General features: G+C 39.1%; 2 protein-coding genes across 3 annotated transcripts in view; one reads left to right on the forward strand and one right to left on the reverse strand.

Moving 5' to 3' along the window:
- Nucleotides 1–4,855, forward strand: part of SPAG17 (sperm associated antigen 17) — a 228,121-nt gene extending 223,266 nt beyond the window's left edge. Inside the window, exon 49 of the mRNA XM_060141888.1 lies at nt 4,681–4,855. The gene's annotated coding sequence lies outside the window, so the exon portion shown is untranslated. The remainder of the gene's footprint in view (nt 1–4,680) is intronic.
- WDR3 (WD repeat domain 3) overlaps nt 1–18,860 on the reverse strand; it is a 40,515-nt gene that overhangs the window by 3,702 nt on the left and 17,953 nt on the right. For both annotated transcript variants that reach the window (XM_060139222.1, XM_060139220.1), the window contains exons 13-26: nt 16,737–16,838; nt 15,373–15,458; nt 15,074–15,209; nt 14,290–14,346; nt 13,173–13,273; nt 12,837–12,948; nt 12,556–12,690; nt 12,219–12,269; nt 11,627–11,692; nt 4,631–4,723; nt 4,097–4,144; nt 3,384–3,427; nt 1,621–1,749; nt 122–215 (exon numbers count right to left, since the gene is read on the reverse strand). In XM_060139222.1, coding sequence (XP_059995205.1) covers nt 122–215; nt 1,621–1,749; nt 3,384–3,427; nt 4,097–4,144; nt 4,631–4,723; nt 11,627–11,692; nt 12,219–12,269; nt 12,556–12,690; nt 12,837–12,948; nt 13,173–13,273; nt 14,290–14,346; nt 15,074–15,209; nt 15,373–15,458; nt 16,737–16,838 — 1,254 coding nt within the window. The remainder of the gene's footprint in view (nt 1–121; nt 216–1,620; nt 1,750–3,383; nt 3,428–4,096; nt 4,145–4,630; nt 4,724–11,626; nt 11,693–12,218; nt 12,270–12,555; nt 12,691–12,836; nt 12,949–13,172; nt 13,274–14,289; nt 14,347–15,073; nt 15,210–15,372; nt 15,459–16,736; nt 16,839–18,860) is intronic.

The following is an 18,860-nucleotide window of genomic DNA, read 5'->3' on the forward strand; positions in this document are numbered from 1 at the left end:
AAATATACATGCATGTCAGGTCAATATCACCAAAGATAGGGCACAGCACACTATGCTACTTGTAAGTAACATACACACTAGAATTTTCCCCTCCTTGTTCTGTCTCTACAAAGATACTTACCCGGACTTGGCTGACTTTTGAAATAGTTGTTTCCTTTAATTTTTCAATCACTGGCACAAGCATTTGGTTGCTAGTGATCTGGCCAAAGTGAATCCTAACAAAAATAAAACCAGGCATGTCACAAAGAAGGATAGTGGTTCTAGCTCTACCTGTCCCTTCTAGAACTAGCAAACAGACAAAATGTCCAAAAAAAAAATCATTTTGCCAATCATGGGAATACAGAAATGCTTCTATGAAAAAAAACTAAAAAAGTTTCTTCCTACTATTCAATTCTATCCAATAACAATTTTTAAAATACTATCCTAACATTCAACTCATTTGCAAAGCTGACTCTTTGCAATCTACCCAGTGGCCACAGATTTTGACAACGGCATTCTATGTAAAGACCAGAGGAAAATGAGCCTTCTAAGAACTGCTAACTCAAAGATTTATTAATATTTCAGCCAAAAAAAGAGATGATCAAACTCTGACCTAGAGTACCAAGATGCCCTTGATGATTCATGCTCCTTTAACCTCCACATTCACCCTCACCCTCAGTTGTGACCTGCCATATCTACCTGCGAGGTAGCACCCATCTACCACCCCAATATGCTAGAAATATTCACTGTGTTTCTCTTAGAATCAGTAACCCCGATTCAATAGCACATATGCCATAGCAATTAAAAAATAAACTGTAAATATGACAACAGAATAATATAAACATATCATTGTTCTTCATTTGCTACTATCCTGAAAGAAATAAAGGAATGAAGGGTTAATGATCATGAAAAAAGGCCAATTCACCAAATACACCTGTTTTCTTTTTAACTATTTGGTATTGGCTGAGCAGTTTCTGATTTCCTAATAGCATTTTAAGGAATGTTCAAATTTGCCTCTATTCCTGTCCTCTGATATAACAGCTTGAGACTGGGGGACACAGTGGAAGATAAGAATATATTACGCCTTTGTAACTATATTTTCCCTCTGTTACATATTAATAAGAATTCTTCCTATTTAAGAATATAATCTAATGAACGTTTTCTTTATGTTTCTTAGTTCCCTCCAAATATGCCCCTATCCTTCCATTTGTACTTGTAGAGACCTGGGAAATAAACTGACTACTCCTTAAAATGCTATTATGAAAATAAAACCATTTGGTTTAAACTCAATAGTCAAAAAGAAACACTGAGGCAGACTGGCCATTCAGAGATGGGCTTTCAGCAAACTGACTAGAACCAGAACTGCTACCTTAGACTGTAACCTGGAGACCTCCGCCTGCCTGAGCATCCTTAGCAACATAGTACCTCATGCTACTTAGAGTTGGGTCATCACTAACTGCATTTTACGAGCAAGACTGACTCCAAAGGATAAGAATTATGTCAGGCAGCACTGAAATTCCCAACAGTCTCTGAAACGGAAACATCACATTTCTTAATCCCAAAGCATGGACAGCTTCAGGTGAGGCACTACTGGAGCAGTTATGCGGATAAGACATGATATTCTTTTGGAAAGGACGTTACCTGAGGAGAAAGAAGAGGCACCTACATAGAAGTTCAATATCAGAGCCCTGCTGGATGAATTCATTAAAGAGCTTAAGAATGTCTGGGACGTAAGAGAAAGGCAGCACAAGCAGAGATTCTTCCAGCTCACTGAAGAGGAAAAAATAAACATTAAAAATGCCACGTTTCTTAACATAGTCAATTTAAAAATCTTTTCCTCTCCTATTTTTTTCTTCTACTTTTATACTTGAGTAGATCTTACCCATCCAGAGTTAAACATACATCTGTATTATGAATGGTTCTCTCTTTTCAACGTTTTGGTTTTTTATATTTAGTATTTTAACCTACTTGATGCATTCTGGTCCATGGCAGGGTAGGAGAATCTAACTGTTTTTCTTTCAGATAACCAATTTCTTTAAAGCCTTTTATTGTATATCCCATCTTTATATGATACTTCTTTTACCATTTATTGAGTCCCTCTATATCATAGAGTGTTCTAGGGCTTTAGAGTCTGTTTTCATAACTGATTCTGACAACAATCCGTACAGGTGCATTTTTACAGCTTTTTAATCTAGGAGAACAGCTCCCTCTTGTTCTTTTTCTGGTTTGTTTTACTTTTCTTGAGCTAGTTCTATTATCATTTCATCAATTCCAACTAGAACTCTCAAGAGAATTTCAATTGGGATCACAAACCTATAGACTAGTTTAAGAAAAACCAAATCTTTAAAACACAGAATCTTCCCATCTAGGAATGCATCGTACCTCCATTACTCTAAATTTTCTTTTACATTTCTCTAGCAAAGTTTCATTATCTTAGATAGGTCCTGTTTGTTTCTTGTATGGGATATACTCAGATATTGTGATTTGTTATTAAAAAAATGATAACTCTCAGTAGATCTAACTCAAATATTATTTCAAAAATGAATGACAAAAGATATAAAAAAATTCTTAAAAAACCGGTAAGAGAAACAACTATAAAGCACAAGAAAGGGAAAGTAAAAATTCACAGGAAAAAATAAAAATGGCCAAGAGATATAATAAAATTTTAACTTTGTTAATTAAAAAGGAAAATAATGCAGTACCACCTTTTGCCTCTCAACCAGCAAAGAATTTTTTAAAAGCTGGTAAAAGTCATTACAAGCACTCTGACAGTAATTAAGCAACATAAACCTTTAAAAAGCTCATGTCCATTGATTAGTTAATAGACTGCTAGGACCCTTAAGAAAAATCATCAATGATGATGACAAAGATTTATATATAAAGGTGTTTACTAAGGCAGTATTGGTAACAGCCAAACACATATGCACCACCCAATAGTAACTATATATACAATGGAATATTTTGAACTAATTCAATGATGTGTTTTTGAAGAATATTACTAAAGTGAGCAAGTGCTCAGGAAATATTCTGTGAAAAAGGACAGGGTATAAAAATGTATACATATGATTCCAACTGTGTATGTATACAGAAAATAAGCCAAAGGAAATATACAACAAAAAATGTTAGCAGTTGGTACCTGTGACTGAATTATAGATGATTTCATTACCTGTGATATAAAGTAGCACTGCCCTTCATTTGTGCTTTTTAAAAGTATTCAATATCTCCCTTCATATTTTAGGAGGAAACTTCTAGTTCTAATTCAAAAAGAACATTATAATGAATTATTTTCCATCAAAATTTTGACATAGTTAAACCTCTAAAGAAGATAACCATCAATTACAATGTCTGTTTATCTCATGTTCGGTAAATGGTATTAGCTGTAGTAACTGCGCACTGGCACTCACCTTGACTTGATTCCTTTAAAAATCTCCAACACATAAGCTGAAGGCTATAAAGGAAGTGTGACAGCATTAGTGATACTCTTGATTTCTTAACTGAAGCTCTCTAATTTCTATCTCCTAAAAACCAGGGATATCTCTCCTTCTTATGAGAAACTGTTCTAAAAAGGGCACTACGTGCACGGGCTTAGACTGAGTCAGATCTGGGTTCACAATCCAGCTCTGCCACTTATCAGCTATGTTCCCTTCGATCTGTAAGTCAGAACAGTCTCCTATCTATAAAATGAAGACACACTGACTCACATTACTATTGTGATGAATGAAACATGCAAGTATTGAGTAATTAAAGATCACTAAAAGCATACGTTGTCCCAGTATTCTCCCTCTCTCCTCTTTTATCTGACTAATTTATATCAACTTTTCCTCCAAAAACTTCAGTTTCAATGAACAGAATCTTCAGAGGGCTGTGGATACCAAACATAAATAAGCACTAAAAAAACAATGGCAGTCCAGTCCAACCAGAAAGGATGACTTGAAGTTACACTAAAATGGTCCTTTTGAAATACAAAATGTCTTAGAGGATTCCAGCATTCAAGAGATTTTTAATGACAAAGTATTTCCCAATATGTCTATTCTAAAATCATAATGCCTCTTCACTTCCTCTCTTGTGCCTGAAAGTAACCTTAGAATAACCAAGGGGAAACCATTAGTCTACTCACAGAGATACTGCCATAAGCCATCAGGATGGGGTTGATGGGAAGAGGAACCTATGAAGAAATTATTAAATCAAGTCATTAAAAAACAAGGCTTTGATAGTGCTTATCACATCACAGGCAGGGTCATAACAATATTTTACACTTTTGAAAAGAGAGACCCTAAAAACTGACCCTGAAGAATTATTAAATTATTTAATAATAGCTTTTAGTTTCAATACTGCTTATTTATGAATGAGTCTGGGCAATACATTTCATCTAGAAATCCGAAATGTTTACCCTGCCTCCCAAACAAAAGGAGGAATCTGAGTTTTTAACTCAATACAATAATCACCATGATCTCAAATTAACTATCCTTGGCTTTTTATTAAGACAAAGCTTCTCAATTCCTTCTTTCTAATGTTTGAATTAGAAAAGATTCTACTACATTTATCTCATTTCCTGATCTGAGTTAATAAATCCCCAAATGATGTTTTTTTCCTCAGGAATTGTCTCCATTTATAAATGTTTCTCAGACCGTAACTTAATGGACTGTCTTACCTCTTTTCCTGCAGCTTTACAAATGGCTTTGTGTTCTCTCATTTTTGCAGTTTCTTCTCTGTATAGCTCAATAGCCTCCATGATCCTCTCAGCCTACACGGATGATGGCAAAGGACAGAAGTCATCACAACAAACTCACCATCCCACAACACTGCAAATGGAAGGCCTGACGAAAAGTTACCAAATGAAATTGCTTGAATCAGTTTAATAAAGATGTGCCAATAGTGTGCCAAACAGCATTCAAAGATGTCCTCGGGGTTTTTTTTTGTTTTTTTTTTAAATTTTACTTATTTTTGGCTGCATTAGGTCTTCGCTGCTGCACACAGACTTTCTCTAGTTGTGCTGAGCGGGGACTACTCTTCGTTGTGGTACGCGGGCTTCTCATTGCGGTGCCTTCTCTTGTTGCGGAGCACAGGCTCTAGGTATGTGGGCTCAGTAGTCGCAGCACGCAGGCTTAGTTGCAGCATGCAGGCCCTAGAGCATGCAGGCTTCAGTAGTTGCAGCACGTGGGTTCAGTAGTTGTGGTTCGTGGGCTCTAGAGTGCAGGCTCAGTAGTCGTGGTGCATGGGCTTAGTTGCTCCATAGCATGTGGGATCTTCCCAGACCAGGGATTGAACCCGTGTCCCCTACTATGACAAGTGGATTCTTAACCACTGCGCCAGAGGGAAGTCCCTGATTTTTCTTTTTTAATTTACAAGGAGACTGGGTCATGGATTCAGGTGAGACTACAAGTGGACACACTGAGTAGGGCAACTCCCAGGAACACCTGAGAGGTGCCACTTTCAGGAGATCAAACTTTCCTTTCCAGAAACCAGGCACTGATCCAACAGATTCAGCGCTACTTCTGTCCTTGGTTACAAGGGAGGAAAACAGAGGTTATGATCTTCATCTGTAAATTTCATCAACTTTTTGCCACAAAAGGCCTATCTGGTTGGGATCCTATTTAAAAATGAGATACAGGGGCTTCCCTGGTGGCACAGTGGTTGAGAATCTGCCTGCTAATGCAAGGGACACGGGTTCGAGCCCTGGTCTGGGAGGATCCCACATGCCGCGGAGCAGCTAGGCCCGTGAGCCACAACTACTGAGCCTGCGCGTCTGGAACCTGTGCTCCGCAATGGGAGAGGCCGCGATAGTGAGAGGCCCGCGCACCGCGATGAAGGGTGGCCCCCACTTGCCGCAACTGGAGAAGGCCCTCGCACGGAAGCGAAGACCCAAAAGAGCCCAAAATAAATAAATAAATTTTAAAAAATAAAAATGAGATACAGGAGAGCGATCAAGATGGCAGAGTAGAAGGATGTGAAGCTCACCTCCTCCCACAACTACATCAAAAACATATCTACATGTCGAACAGTTCTCACAGAATGTCTACTGAATGCTGGCAGGAGACCTCAGACCCCTGAAAGGGCAAAGAAAATCTCCATGTAACCAGGTAGGACAAAAGTAAAAAAAAAAAGAAAGTAAGGAAGGAAGTAATCGGGTCGGGACCTGCGCCCCAGGCAGGGAGCTGTGAAACAAGAAAGGTTCCTGCACCCTGGGAAGTGCCCTCACTGGCAGGGAGATCAGCCAGGACAGAGGGAGAGCTTCAGAGCCTTGGAGGAGAAAACAGCAACCGATCTGCAGCAGCTAGAATAGAGACCTGCACAGGGGGTCAGTGCACCCGCTCTACACTCCCCAGCCTGAGGTGCACGTCTGCCAGTACGGGCAAGGGCTGGGTGTGGAAACTTGGGCTTTGGAGAGGTGCTGTTGTGTGGGCAGTGTGCGAGGGGAGGCGCGGGAGCCACCCTGCAGCCGTTTTCCCTGAGTGAGCTCTCAGGCGGCAGGACACTGCCTACATGAGCTCCAAGAGTGATCATGAGCTGCCTCTGCTCCCATCATGTGCTCCGGGGGCACACATGAGCCACCACTGCCGCTGAGAACCCCACAACCAGGCACCAGCCACTGCATCTGCACACCCTCTATTAAGGGGATAATGGCCAGCACACGCTGAGAAAAGAGGCAACAGGCATCCATACGAAAATCAGCCCTTGCACCAAAAATATTAAACCCACACAGGCTACACAGGGATGCTCCCACATAAAAACAGCCCTCCAAGACCACAGTAGATAGACCTCTTCAGTCTAATAAGACACTGATTTCAAAAAGGAGATAATGAAAATACTGAAGGAATTAAGAAAGGCTATCAACAGAAATGCAGAGTACTAGAAAAAGGAACTAGAAACGGTAAAGAGGAACCAAGAAAAATTAGAAAACTCATTTGTCGAGACAAAAACTGAACTACAGGCAATGAACAGCAGAATAAATAATGGAGAACGAATAAGTGACCTGGAAGATAGAATGATGGAAATCACCCATCAGGACAGCAGACAGAAAGCCAAATGAGAAGAAAATGAAAGCAATATAAGAGACCTATGGGATAATATAAAGTGTACCAATCTACACATAATCGGGATTCCAGAAGGGGAAGAGAAAAGGGGACTGAAAATGTATTTGAAAAATTATGGCTGAAAACTTCCCAAACCTAAAGAAGGAAACAGATAAAGCAGGTACAGGAAGCACAGAGGGTCCCAAACAAGGTAAACCCAAACCTACACCAAGACATATTATAATAAAAAAGGCACAAGTTAAAGATGAAGAGGATTCTCAAGGCAGCAAGAAAAAAACAGTTAATTATAAGGGAACCCCCATAAGGCTATCAGCAGATTTCTCTACAGAAACACTGCAGGCCAGAAGGGAGTGGCAAGATAGATGCGAAGTCCTGAAAGGGAAGAATGTGCATCCGAGGATACTCTAGCCAGCAAGAGTATCATTTAGAATAGAAGGAGGGATAAAGAATTTCTCAGACAAGCAAAAACTAAAAGAATATAGCAATACTAAACCTATCCTGAAGCAAATATTGAAAGGTCCTCTCTAAGCAGAAAAGTAGGAAAAATATATAGGGAAGAGAAAATTTACAATTGGAAAGCAACTCACATAAATAAGCCAGTACACAGATTAAAAAATAAATTAAAATTTTTGTGAACGTGATGATACCACAATGAACAGCAAAAGCATGAACGTGAAGATGTAAACAGGACATCAAAATCATAAAATGTGGGTGAGGAGAGTAAGAAAAGGTAGATTTTTCTTTTTTTCATTTCCTAGGATGTGTTTGAGCCTATATGACTACCAGTCTGAGGCAAGTAGATATAGGACGGGGTTAACATACTTGAAAAACAGGATAACTACAAATGAAAAACATACAATAGAGTCACAAAAACCAAAAAGAAAAGAATATGAAAGAAAATCATCAAGCCACAAAAGGAAAAACAAAGAAAAAGGGACAAAGATGAAATATTGAAAGGAGGGAATGTAAAAAGATATTTCATGCAAACAGAAATGACAAGAAAGCTGGGGTTGCAATACTCATATTGGACAAAACAGACTTTAAAACAAAGCCCATAAAGAAGGACACTATATAATAATAAAAGGATCAATACAAGAAGAGGAGTTTACACTCATCAACATGTATGCACCCAATATAGGAGCACCCAAATACATAAAACAAATACTAATATACAGGGACTTCCCTGGTAACACAGTGGTTAAGAGTCCGCTTGCCAATGCAGGGGACACGAGTTCGAGCCCTGGTCCGGGAAGATCCCACATGTCACGGAGCAACTAAGACCATGTGCCACTACTGAGCCTGTGCTCTAGAGCCCACGAACCACAACTACTGAGCCTACGTGCCACAACTACTGAAGCCTGTGCACCACAACAAAGAGAAGCTACCGCAATGAGAAGCCCACGCACCGCAAGAAAGAGTAGCCCCCACTCGCTGCCGCTAGAGAAAGCCCACATGCAGCAACGAAGACCCAACGCAGCCAAAAATAAAAATAAATTTAAATAAAAAGAAAATACTAGGGCTTCCCCGGTAGCGCAGTGGTTGAGAGTCTGCCTGCCGATGCAGGGGACACGGGTTCATGCCCCGGTACGGGAAGATCCCGCATGCTGCGGAGCGGCTGGGCCCGTGAGCCATGGCCGCTTAGCCTGCGCTCCGCAATGGGAGAGGCCACAACAGTGAGAGGCCCACATACCACAAAAAAAAAAAAAAAAAAGAAAATACTAATATACATAAAGGGAAAAACTGACAATACAATAGTAGGAGACTTTAAAACCCTACTCACATCAATGGACTGATCTTCTAGACAGAAAATCAAGGCAACAGAGATCTTAAATGACACAATAGAAGAGTTAGACTTAACTGATATTTTCAGGACATTACATCCAAAAAAACCAAAATACCTTTCAAAATTGCAACCCAAAACTAAAATACTTAGCAACAGACCTGACCAAGAAAGTGAAAGACTTATACACTGAGAACTATAAAACCTCAATAAAGAAAATTGAAGATGATTCAATGAAATGGAAAGATAGGGACTTCCCTGGTGGCACAGTGGTTAAGAATCTGTCTGCCAACATAGGGCACACGGGTTCGAGCCCTGGTCCAGGAAGATCCCACATGCCGTGGAGCAACTAAGTCCATGTGCCACAACTACTGAGCCCACGCTCTAGAGCCTGCAAGCCACAACTACTGAGCCCATGTGCCACAACTACTGCAGCCTGCACGCCTAGAGCCCGTGTACTGCAACAAAGAGTAGCCCCCACTCGCCACAACTAGAGAAAGCCCGCATGCAGCAATGAAGACCCAATGCAGGCAGAAATAAATAAATAAATAAATTTATTTTTTAAAAAAGAAATGGAAAGATATCCCATGTTCTTGGACTGGAAGAATACTGTTAAAATGAGCATACTACCCAAGGCAATTTACAGATTTAATGTGATCCCTACCAAATTACCCATGACATTTTTCACAGAACTAGAACAAATAATCCTAAAATTTATACGGAACCATAAAAGACCCAGAATTGCCAAAGCAATCCTGAAGAAAACGAACAAAGTGGGAGGCATAACCCTCCCAGACTTCAGACAATACTACAAAGCTACAGTAATCAAAACAGCATGGTATTGGCACAAAAAGAGACATATGGATCAACGGAACAGAATAGAGAGCTCAGAAATAAACCCACACACCTACTGTCAAGTAACCTTCAACAAAGGAGGCAAGAACATACAATGGGAAAAAGACAGTCTCTTCAGCAAGTGGTGTTGGGAAAGCTGGACAGCTGCATGTAAATTGATGAAGTTAGAACACACCCTCTCACCATACACAGAAATAAACTCAAAATGGCTTAAAGACTTAAACATAAGGCATGACACCATAAAACTCCCAAAAGAGATTATAGACAAAACATTCTCTGACATAGATAGTACCAATATTTTCTTAGGTCAGTCTCCCAAGGCAGTAGAAATAAAAACAAAAATAATTAAATGGGACATAATCAAACTTACAAGCTTCTGCACAGCAAAGGAAACCATAAAAAAAATGAAAAAACAACCTACAGAATGGAAGAAAATATTTGTGAACGATGTGACTGACAAGGACTTAATTTCCGAAACATACAAACAGCTCATACAACTCTATAACAAAAAAACAAACCCAATTGAAAAATGGGCAGAAGACCTAAACAGACATTTCTCCAAAGAAATACAGATGGCCAGTAGGCACATGAAAAGATGCTCAACATTACTAATTATTAGAAAAATACAAATCAAAACTACAATGAGGTACTACCTCACAGTGGTCAGAATGGCCACATTAAAAACTCTACAAATAACAAACGTTGGAGAGGATGTGAAGAAAAGGGAACCCTCTTACACTGTTGGTGGAAATGTAAGTTGGTACAGCCACTATGGAAAACAGTATGGAGGTTCCTCAAGAAACTAAAAATAGAATTACCATATGATCCATCAATCCCACTCCTGGGCATATATCCAGACAAAACTCTAATCCAAAAAGATACGTGCTCCCTTATGTTCATAGCAGCACTATTCACAATAGCCAAGACATGGAAACAACCTAAATAAATGTCCATCAACAGATGAATGGATAAAGAAGATGTGGTACACTAGAGGGGTGGGATAGGGAGGGTGGGAGGGAGATGCAAGAGGGAGGGGATATATGTATACATATAGCTGATTCACTTTGTTATACAGCAGAAACTAACACAACATTGTAAAGCAATTATACTCCAATAAAGATGTTTAAGAAAAAAAAGATGTGGTACAAATGTACAATGGAATACTACTGAACCATAAAAAAGAACAAAATATGCCATTTGCAGCAACATGGTTGCAACTAGAGATTATCATACTGAATGAACTAAGTCAGAAAGAGACACAAATACCGTATGATATCACTTATATGTAAAATCTAAAACATGACACAAATGAACCCATCTACATAAGAGAGACAGACTCACGGACATAGAGAACAGACTTGTGGCTGCTTTGGGGGAGGGATGGAGTAGGAGGTTGGGGTTAGCAGATGTAAGCTACTATATATGGAATGGATAAACATCAAGGTCCTACTGTATAGCACAGGGAACTATATTCAGTATCCTATGATAAACCATAATGGAAAAGAATTTATAAGAATGTATATATAACTGAATTACTTTGCTGTACAGCAAAAATTAACACAACATTGTAAATCAACTACACTTCAATTTAAAAAAAAGAGTCTATAATCAAAACAGCAAACAAACAAAAAAACCCCCACTTATTGCTCACCCCACCCCTGTGATCCACATTCAGTAGGTTTGGGCTAGGGCCTGGGAATTTCCTTTTCTAACAAGCTCTCAGGGGATGCTGATGCTTCTGGTCTGGGGGCTCCACTTTGAGAACTACTGCCATAAAGTAAAGGAATTAGAATAGGGGCTCTTAACACTTATTTGGTGATTTTAGGGTCAAGTCTAGAAAAAGGGCAATTTCATGCTGTTTTTATTTCTTTTAATTGTTTCCTCTGTGTTTTTCTTTAGAATAAATAAATAAATAAAATACTTTTTGGAAATAAAAAAAAAATTAAAAATGAGATACTGCATTCTAGTATCAACTTACTGCTTTGACCGTTTCAATAGTTTTCTTTCCAGTAAAGTAATTGTCACCTTGAGTCTCTCCCGGAACCTGCCAGGAACAAAGAGATCCTTTAACAATTTCATTGACAGGTGTTAAAGAGCCAATAAATTAATCTTATATCCAGAAAAGAATAGACATTACTATGTTACAATGATTGTTACATGCTGTTATCAGCTACCATTAACTGAGTACTTAGTAAGTGCCAGACACTATGTTAAATGTGTTATATGCATTATCAGAAGAATACCCTGCTCTACAACACGTTTAAAGAGAATGCCCAATTTCTCAATTTTTTTCTGATTTTTGATTTACAGTGAAACAACTGCCTGAAGCCTCCTTAAAAAAAAGCCAGAACGAAAATCATTCAATACCAAATCTGGTCAATCATTTGTCCCATAAAATCAGGATATACAGCCGGATTAAGAAGGACTACACAGATTCCTTCCCGTATCAGCTGTGGATGACTCTGACATCTAGTCCCAATTCTAATCCCATTAGAAATTCTTGAAATTACAGTAAATTCCAATAAGATAATTACAGGACACAGTCTGAGGGTCCCGAAAGATTTACTTACTACTGGTTGGTCTTCTTTGGCCACACTCTCCTCATATTCTGCCTCCCTTTGCTGACAAGAGATAGATATGAATTAATTTCAAAGAAAAAACATGACCCCTATGTGAAGTGAAATGAGACAGTGAGAAGCTGCTTCTTTCACAATCCAACCCCCTTATGGCATCTCTGTCTCCGCATGGCTGCCGAAGTGGTGTCAGCAGTCTTGGAAACATCTTTTGGAGCTCAATGGACTTGCACTGACTGAGGTGTGACAGCACTAGACAGGAAACTCGAGCTGAGACAGCGTGTCAGATACTGACACCCACCAGCACATTTGTAACCAAGGCTGAACACCTTACCATCTCCCTTTCTTCCTCAAGAATAAGAGGCTCCCTTGTTCTCTCCCAAAGTCTCAGAGATTTGTCATGGGACGATGATACAATATAGTCCCCACTGGGGCTTACAGCCAAGCACCATATTTCCTGGTGATGCCCCTGCGGAGAGAAAGGACAAAAAACAAAAATCCTGAGTAAGAATACCTTATTCATAGACCGCTAACTGCTTACATTAGTGGGAAATCAACACTTGATCTTAAAAGAAGTTCTTAAGTACTGAGCAAGCAAAGCAGGCAAGAGGTTACCTCCAGAGTTTGTATGTGTTCAAATTTGTCTGCATCCCACTGCTTAATCTTATGGTCTTTCCCAGCAGTGAAGAAGAGGTGAGACTTGGGTACAAACTTTAGGTACATCACACTGAAAAGTGAGAGAAGTACTCAAATGTCATCAAATTCCTCATCATTAAAAAGAGTCTTATACACATAAATAGCTTTTGAATAGCTAGTTCTAGAGTGTCTGACTATATTTTAGAATTTTTAATTTCTGACTATCTGAGAACACTAAATAATAGACACAGATGCTCCCGGGAAATGATACCTACAGGTGACTCAACGGGAGGTCTTTGAAAAGATGACACCTACCTGTCATCATGTGCAAACAGAGACTTGTGGCAGTCCCCAAAGTCCAGACCCCAGATCTTCACATTCCTGTCAGCAGAGCCAGTTGCTATCAGTGCTCCATCCTAGGAGGAAGAGAAGTAAAACATTACTTGATTATCTGAAACTCTAATTGGAGAAAAGCTAACCAGAACATGTATCCCATTTCTTTCACAAACATTAATGCCAAAAAATTAATTTCATCTCTTTACCAAGAGCACCTACATCCTCTCTTTTACCTACAGATCTACTTATAAAGCTTGTAAGTAAGCAAGAACTCTGTGGCTTAGATGTTTTGGTCCTGCTACAGGACAGTGTTATGCCTTGATGGAGGTTATGTTTACTTTGTCCAACAGATAGAATAAAGAATCTCTAATCTCTGTCATAGAGTTTGGGGGGAGAGAAGAGGGAAAGAGAAGAATAAGGCTGGGAAAGAATCTACTATATAGAATGTTTATGACCTAGCCCTTTTTATGCCATGTCTCCTATCACTGATTTTCTTACCTTTCCTGTTTTAGCACCTAGTGCAAATTGCTGTCAACATAACAAGAAAACTGAAAATATTTTCTGACACCAATTTATTCTGTTAATGCACTGAGTGCAGACAAGCTAGAGCAGGGGCCAATTCCTTTTACACAGACTAGACATTGTTTTTAAATATATATTGCCACTCCTAATCATAACTAGACATTACAAAAAATATGACTTTGGTCAAGAGACTAGAAGTATACATAACGCAAAATACCGTAAATATTGCAAAGTTCCATTTTCCTTACAAACATTATACTTCAGAACAAAGGGGGCTGCCTTTTTGAAAGTTCTTCATATTCTAGGGTGTTCTACCAATTATATTATTTTTATACAAGAAAATACTATTTGGGGAATCCAAAACAGGGAGTTGGTTATGAGGATTAATTCAGGTATCTGTGAAAATATTCTAAAAGCATTAAAGAAATATATATATCTAAGGTATGATTTTTTTTAGGATAGTCAGTTATACAACAAACTGAAAAATACTAAAATGAAGCTATCAAGCCAAGAACTAAGACAGCATTTTAGAAAAGACAACTTGTTACTGAGACACTATTTAAATTTTACTTACATAAGAGATGTCCATGCATATGACAGGCAGTTTGTGTCCATATAGTGAGAGAAAAAACTAAACATTTAAAAATAAAAAAAGAATATAAATAACTCATGTCTATAAAACACAGGTATAATTTATTACCTGTAGACCTAAAACATAACTTTAAGTACAATGCTAAGACTGTTCTGGATTGCTTTATGTCTGTAGTTTTAAAGAAGACAGTCAAACCACTGAAGGTGACTTGTACCCATATCCAGCATACAACCCCAGCATGCACTTGCCAAGAATGCTGCAATACAGTGGAGCCAGGGCTGCTGCAGAAGCCTATTCCCTCAGTTAGAATATGGAACAGAGACGTTCTCTGGAACGTCTCTTAGCTGAAAAGTCTCTGGAGCACTTGTTTCACAACAATATTTCCAGGCCCAATCCAGTCCCACTGAGACTCTGGGCATAGAGCCCAGTAATCTATATTTTTAAAAGCAACTCAAATGATCCTGACTTACAGCCAAGTGTGGAATCACTGCCTAAGACACCTAGCATCGCTCTTAAAACTACTGGCCACGACAGGATTTTCTGTCCACAGATTTTCTGAACATATGAAATACAACTTGCTTTAAACAAAATTTATGAACCAAAGGATTCTTTTAAAACCCTAGCCTTCCTAGTGTACTTGCAATGTTTTGATTCACAAATTTTTAGAAACATACTACTGCTGGGAACACTCAAGGACACTTCTTTATAGTCTCAACCCATGGTCAGTCAGAAAGAAAGCAAATATCCATAGGCATAACCACTGTACCTTTAAAGTATCAACATAGAAAACTTTCACAGTACAGTCCAGCAAAGACACAGCCAACAGCTTTTGATTGGGAGAGTAACTGACACACAGAACTTCTTCATCTAGTTGCAAGGTTCGGGTTTGCTTCACAGAAAGCCTAGCATTACAGAAAGCATCAAGAAAAATGAGTACAAAGGCACAAAAAAATTCCAAAAACCCTCTGGAGCTCAACAGAAATATCAATACATGTCAAAAACCCATTCAATGGTTCCCGATTTTCGCTCCCCAAAAATGGACACAAATAAAAAATGTCCACTCACCTCTTCTGGGTACTGTTTTCATCTTTCACCAACTCAAAATCCCAGAACTTGACAGATTTATCTGCACCACCTGTCACAAAGCCACGCTGAAAATCAAATGACATTTCCGTTAAAAAAATATCTTAGTATAGAAACTTTAATAAGACACCTGAAAATAGTATTAATAAGACACCTGAAAATAGTATAAAAGACCATTTTTATTTAATGGCATGGGATAAGAATTAGGATATGTGGTTTTTCCTTAACTCCCTTCATTGCTCTTTATGGGATGCCACCACAGATCCTACTGGAGAACTCCTAGCAGAGACTAATGTAGTCAGATGATAACTAGTGTAAAGTTCTAGTTATACTTTCATTCAGCATCAGGAAGAAAGACTCAATGAACACTGCAGGGTAAGGCAACAGTCAAAAGAATTTGCTATGAAGTATTCAATTGGTTTTATCACATTTTAGTGTTAGTGTAAGCTATAAGGACTATAGAGTCAGAAAACTACATCTCAAATGTCTATTCTGCTATTTCAGAGATTTGTAACATGGGAAAATAACCTTATAATGACCCTCAGTGTTGGTGCAGTTGTAAAGACTACCTAGTTTATAAAATCATTGTGAAAATAACAATAATGACATGATGGACGTGAAAACACTTTGGAAAAGAGAACACTCTACAAATGCTAGATGTTGCTACTATTTAAATTTTAAATGCTGTTTCATTTCTGACCCCAAATGGCATTACCCAGTCTAAATTCCAGGTTCCGTTTTTTTCCAAAAATATCTACTTTCAATGAATGAAGGTTTGCCACCATTGGGAGTATTCAAATAAATGGGCCACAATCCCTTAAGGTGTTGTCAAAAAATATCTCAAAATGTTCTGAGCGACAGCACCATTACTGGAATAAGTACACAGTTCTCCAGGGTGACTCCTTTGAAGGGAAATACAGTTATTGACTTGAAAAGGTTCACATATTTACTAAAAAAATCACTAGATTTATTTAGTCATAGATGTATGGACTAAAAGGGGAGCACAAAAGTCTACTCTATCCTCCACATTGTGTTGCCCCAGGAAGTATTTCCTCTTAAGAGGTATCACAAACCACTGGTACAAAGTCAGGAGGGTAAGCAATTTGATGTCATGGAGCTGATGATGAACAGCAGCTGAACAAGATTTCAAATCATAATGACAGCTATTCATATTATCAGGCACAAGATATGGCATCATATATAAAAGCTAGACATTAGACAGAAGTGGGCTTTCTTTAAAGAAACCCTGAGACAAATCCCTGTTCAGCAGCAGTAGAACTTGATATAAGAAATGGGAAGTACAGCCAGAGTACTGAAGCCCAGATCTTAATATCTGGTTTAGTTACCTGATCTGGAGAGAGAGACAAGGACCATAAAGCTCCATCATGTGCATCTATTGTCTCCAGCAGATTTCCTGAGGCCAAGTCATAAAGCTGCAGCTTTCCTGTCTTTGGAAGACACAAAATGAACACACAACCTACACAGTTTCATAACCAAGCAGCAACAATGTAGCTAACTGCTCGGGAAACGGGCTTCCACGGTCCATGCTCTGTACTTCCTCTGTGAATAAATGTTGTTAAATCCCCTACGGACATGTTGGGTTAATCCTGGCAGGGTTGCTATACTGTACAACTAAGGAACAGTACAACCTTGAGTACAGGACTACTGTCACTTCCACTGGTTTCCTCAACTTCAAAAGGTAAATATCATGGCCACAGGCATATCAGAATAAACATAAGAGCAAATGGGGAACTTAAAAACCTTTAAAAAACTTAATCAGTCCTTTAAGTGGACTATCCTCTACGGTAGTTGGCTTAACCAACTCTTGATTTCCCCCTCTAGAATACACTGATAATGAGAAATACTACCTACAATGCTAGGGAGGGCAATGAACTTGAAAAAAACAAAATCACAGTAGCTTAGAAAGCTATCAGCTACGCTTCCTGTTTAGACCATGTTCACGCTGTGGCCATGGTGCCAGCACGGAACACACGCAGTGGCAAAGCCTGCTCTATGACAAGCCTGTGCACATGTGGTGGAAAGAACGTAAGGGGAAGACTTGAATCCCAGGGCTGCTTCTCTCTAACGCTGACTGTGGGTAAGTTCATCTGCGTGAGCCCGTTTTTCCATCTGAAAAATGGAGTTTATATCACCAACCCCTCTAAGCTGTTGTGGGGATTAAATGAGATCATGTATGTTAGCAGCACGGCACAGAGACTAGGCTAGGGATTCTGTCTGAGTCATACAAATAGTCTTTGAAGCAATGTGCAAAATGTTTTCCCAATAGCAGATAGTGAATGGACATTTGTTAAAAGAACGAATGAAAACCGAGGAAAACTTTTAACTGAAATTTAATGTTCTTTCACTGACGCTGACCCTAAAATCTCTCCAGCTTATTTTACACTTTTTGCTGGACCAAAAATATCCATTATGATAACATAGCTTTTTCTAATAAAATAATCATGCGCACATGGCATTAGTTTAGGGGGATAATAATGACAAATACTTGCAAAGCACTTTTCAAAATATTCCATAGCCCTTATTCCACTTTATTTCCACTACCACCCCTACTACTACCATTCGTGCTACTTCTGCTACTAGTTCTTATTTATTAGTTATTTGCTGGGAGCCAGTCTCTGTGCTAAGTGCTTTGCAGACTGTGAGGCAGGTTATTTACATCATTTTACATGAAAAAAGTAAGGCTCACAGGGTTGAGTAACTTGCCCAAAAGGTCTTATAGCCAGTAAGTGGAAGAGCTGGGATTCTAACCTAGGCCCATCTGGCAGAAAAGGCTCTGCCAAAAAGCAAGTGTCACCATTCCATTGTGTAGATAATGAAACACACTAAGAGAAGTTATATGACTTTCTCCAAATTACCCATTTCGTAAGGGGAAGAACCTGAATCCAAATCCATGTCTGCTTATTCCCTCATGGTTATCTCCCAATCTGATTAGCAGCTGAGGACTTCATCAGTCAGGCTGTCTTTACCAAATGCTTCTATCTGCCACGCATGATGCTGGTACTTAATGTCTTTTATCATCAGTCTTCTCAAAACACAATTACACGTGTGCTCATAAAAAGATGCATGAAAGGCTGATCTCCAAAATGTTAGTGACAGTTATCTCAAGGTCATGATTTTAATTTTCTTCGTAATTTGACATAAGATTTGGTTTAAAAAAAAACACAAAGAAAACAAAACTTAAAAATAAAAACCTCGTGCTTCCCTGGTGGTGCAGTAGTTAAGAATCCACCTGCTGATGCAGGGGACAAGGGTTCGATCCCTGGTCCGGGAAGATCCCACATGCCACGGAGCAACTAAGCCCACGCGCCACAACTACTGAGCCTGCCCTCTAGAGCCCGCAAACCACAACTACTTAGCCTGCGCTCAGGAGCCCGTGAGCCACAACTACTGAGCCTGCGCTCAGGAGCCCGTGAGCCACAACTACTGAGCCTGCGCTCAGGAGCCCGTGA

Source organism: Lagenorhynchus albirostris, chromosome 2, assembly GCF_949774975.1.
Source record: "Lagenorhynchus albirostris chromosome 2, mLagAlb1.1, whole genome shotgun sequence".
In the NCBI taxonomy this organism is placed as follows: domain Eukaryota; kingdom Metazoa; phylum Chordata; class Mammalia; order Artiodactyla; family Delphinidae; genus Lagenorhynchus; species Lagenorhynchus albirostris.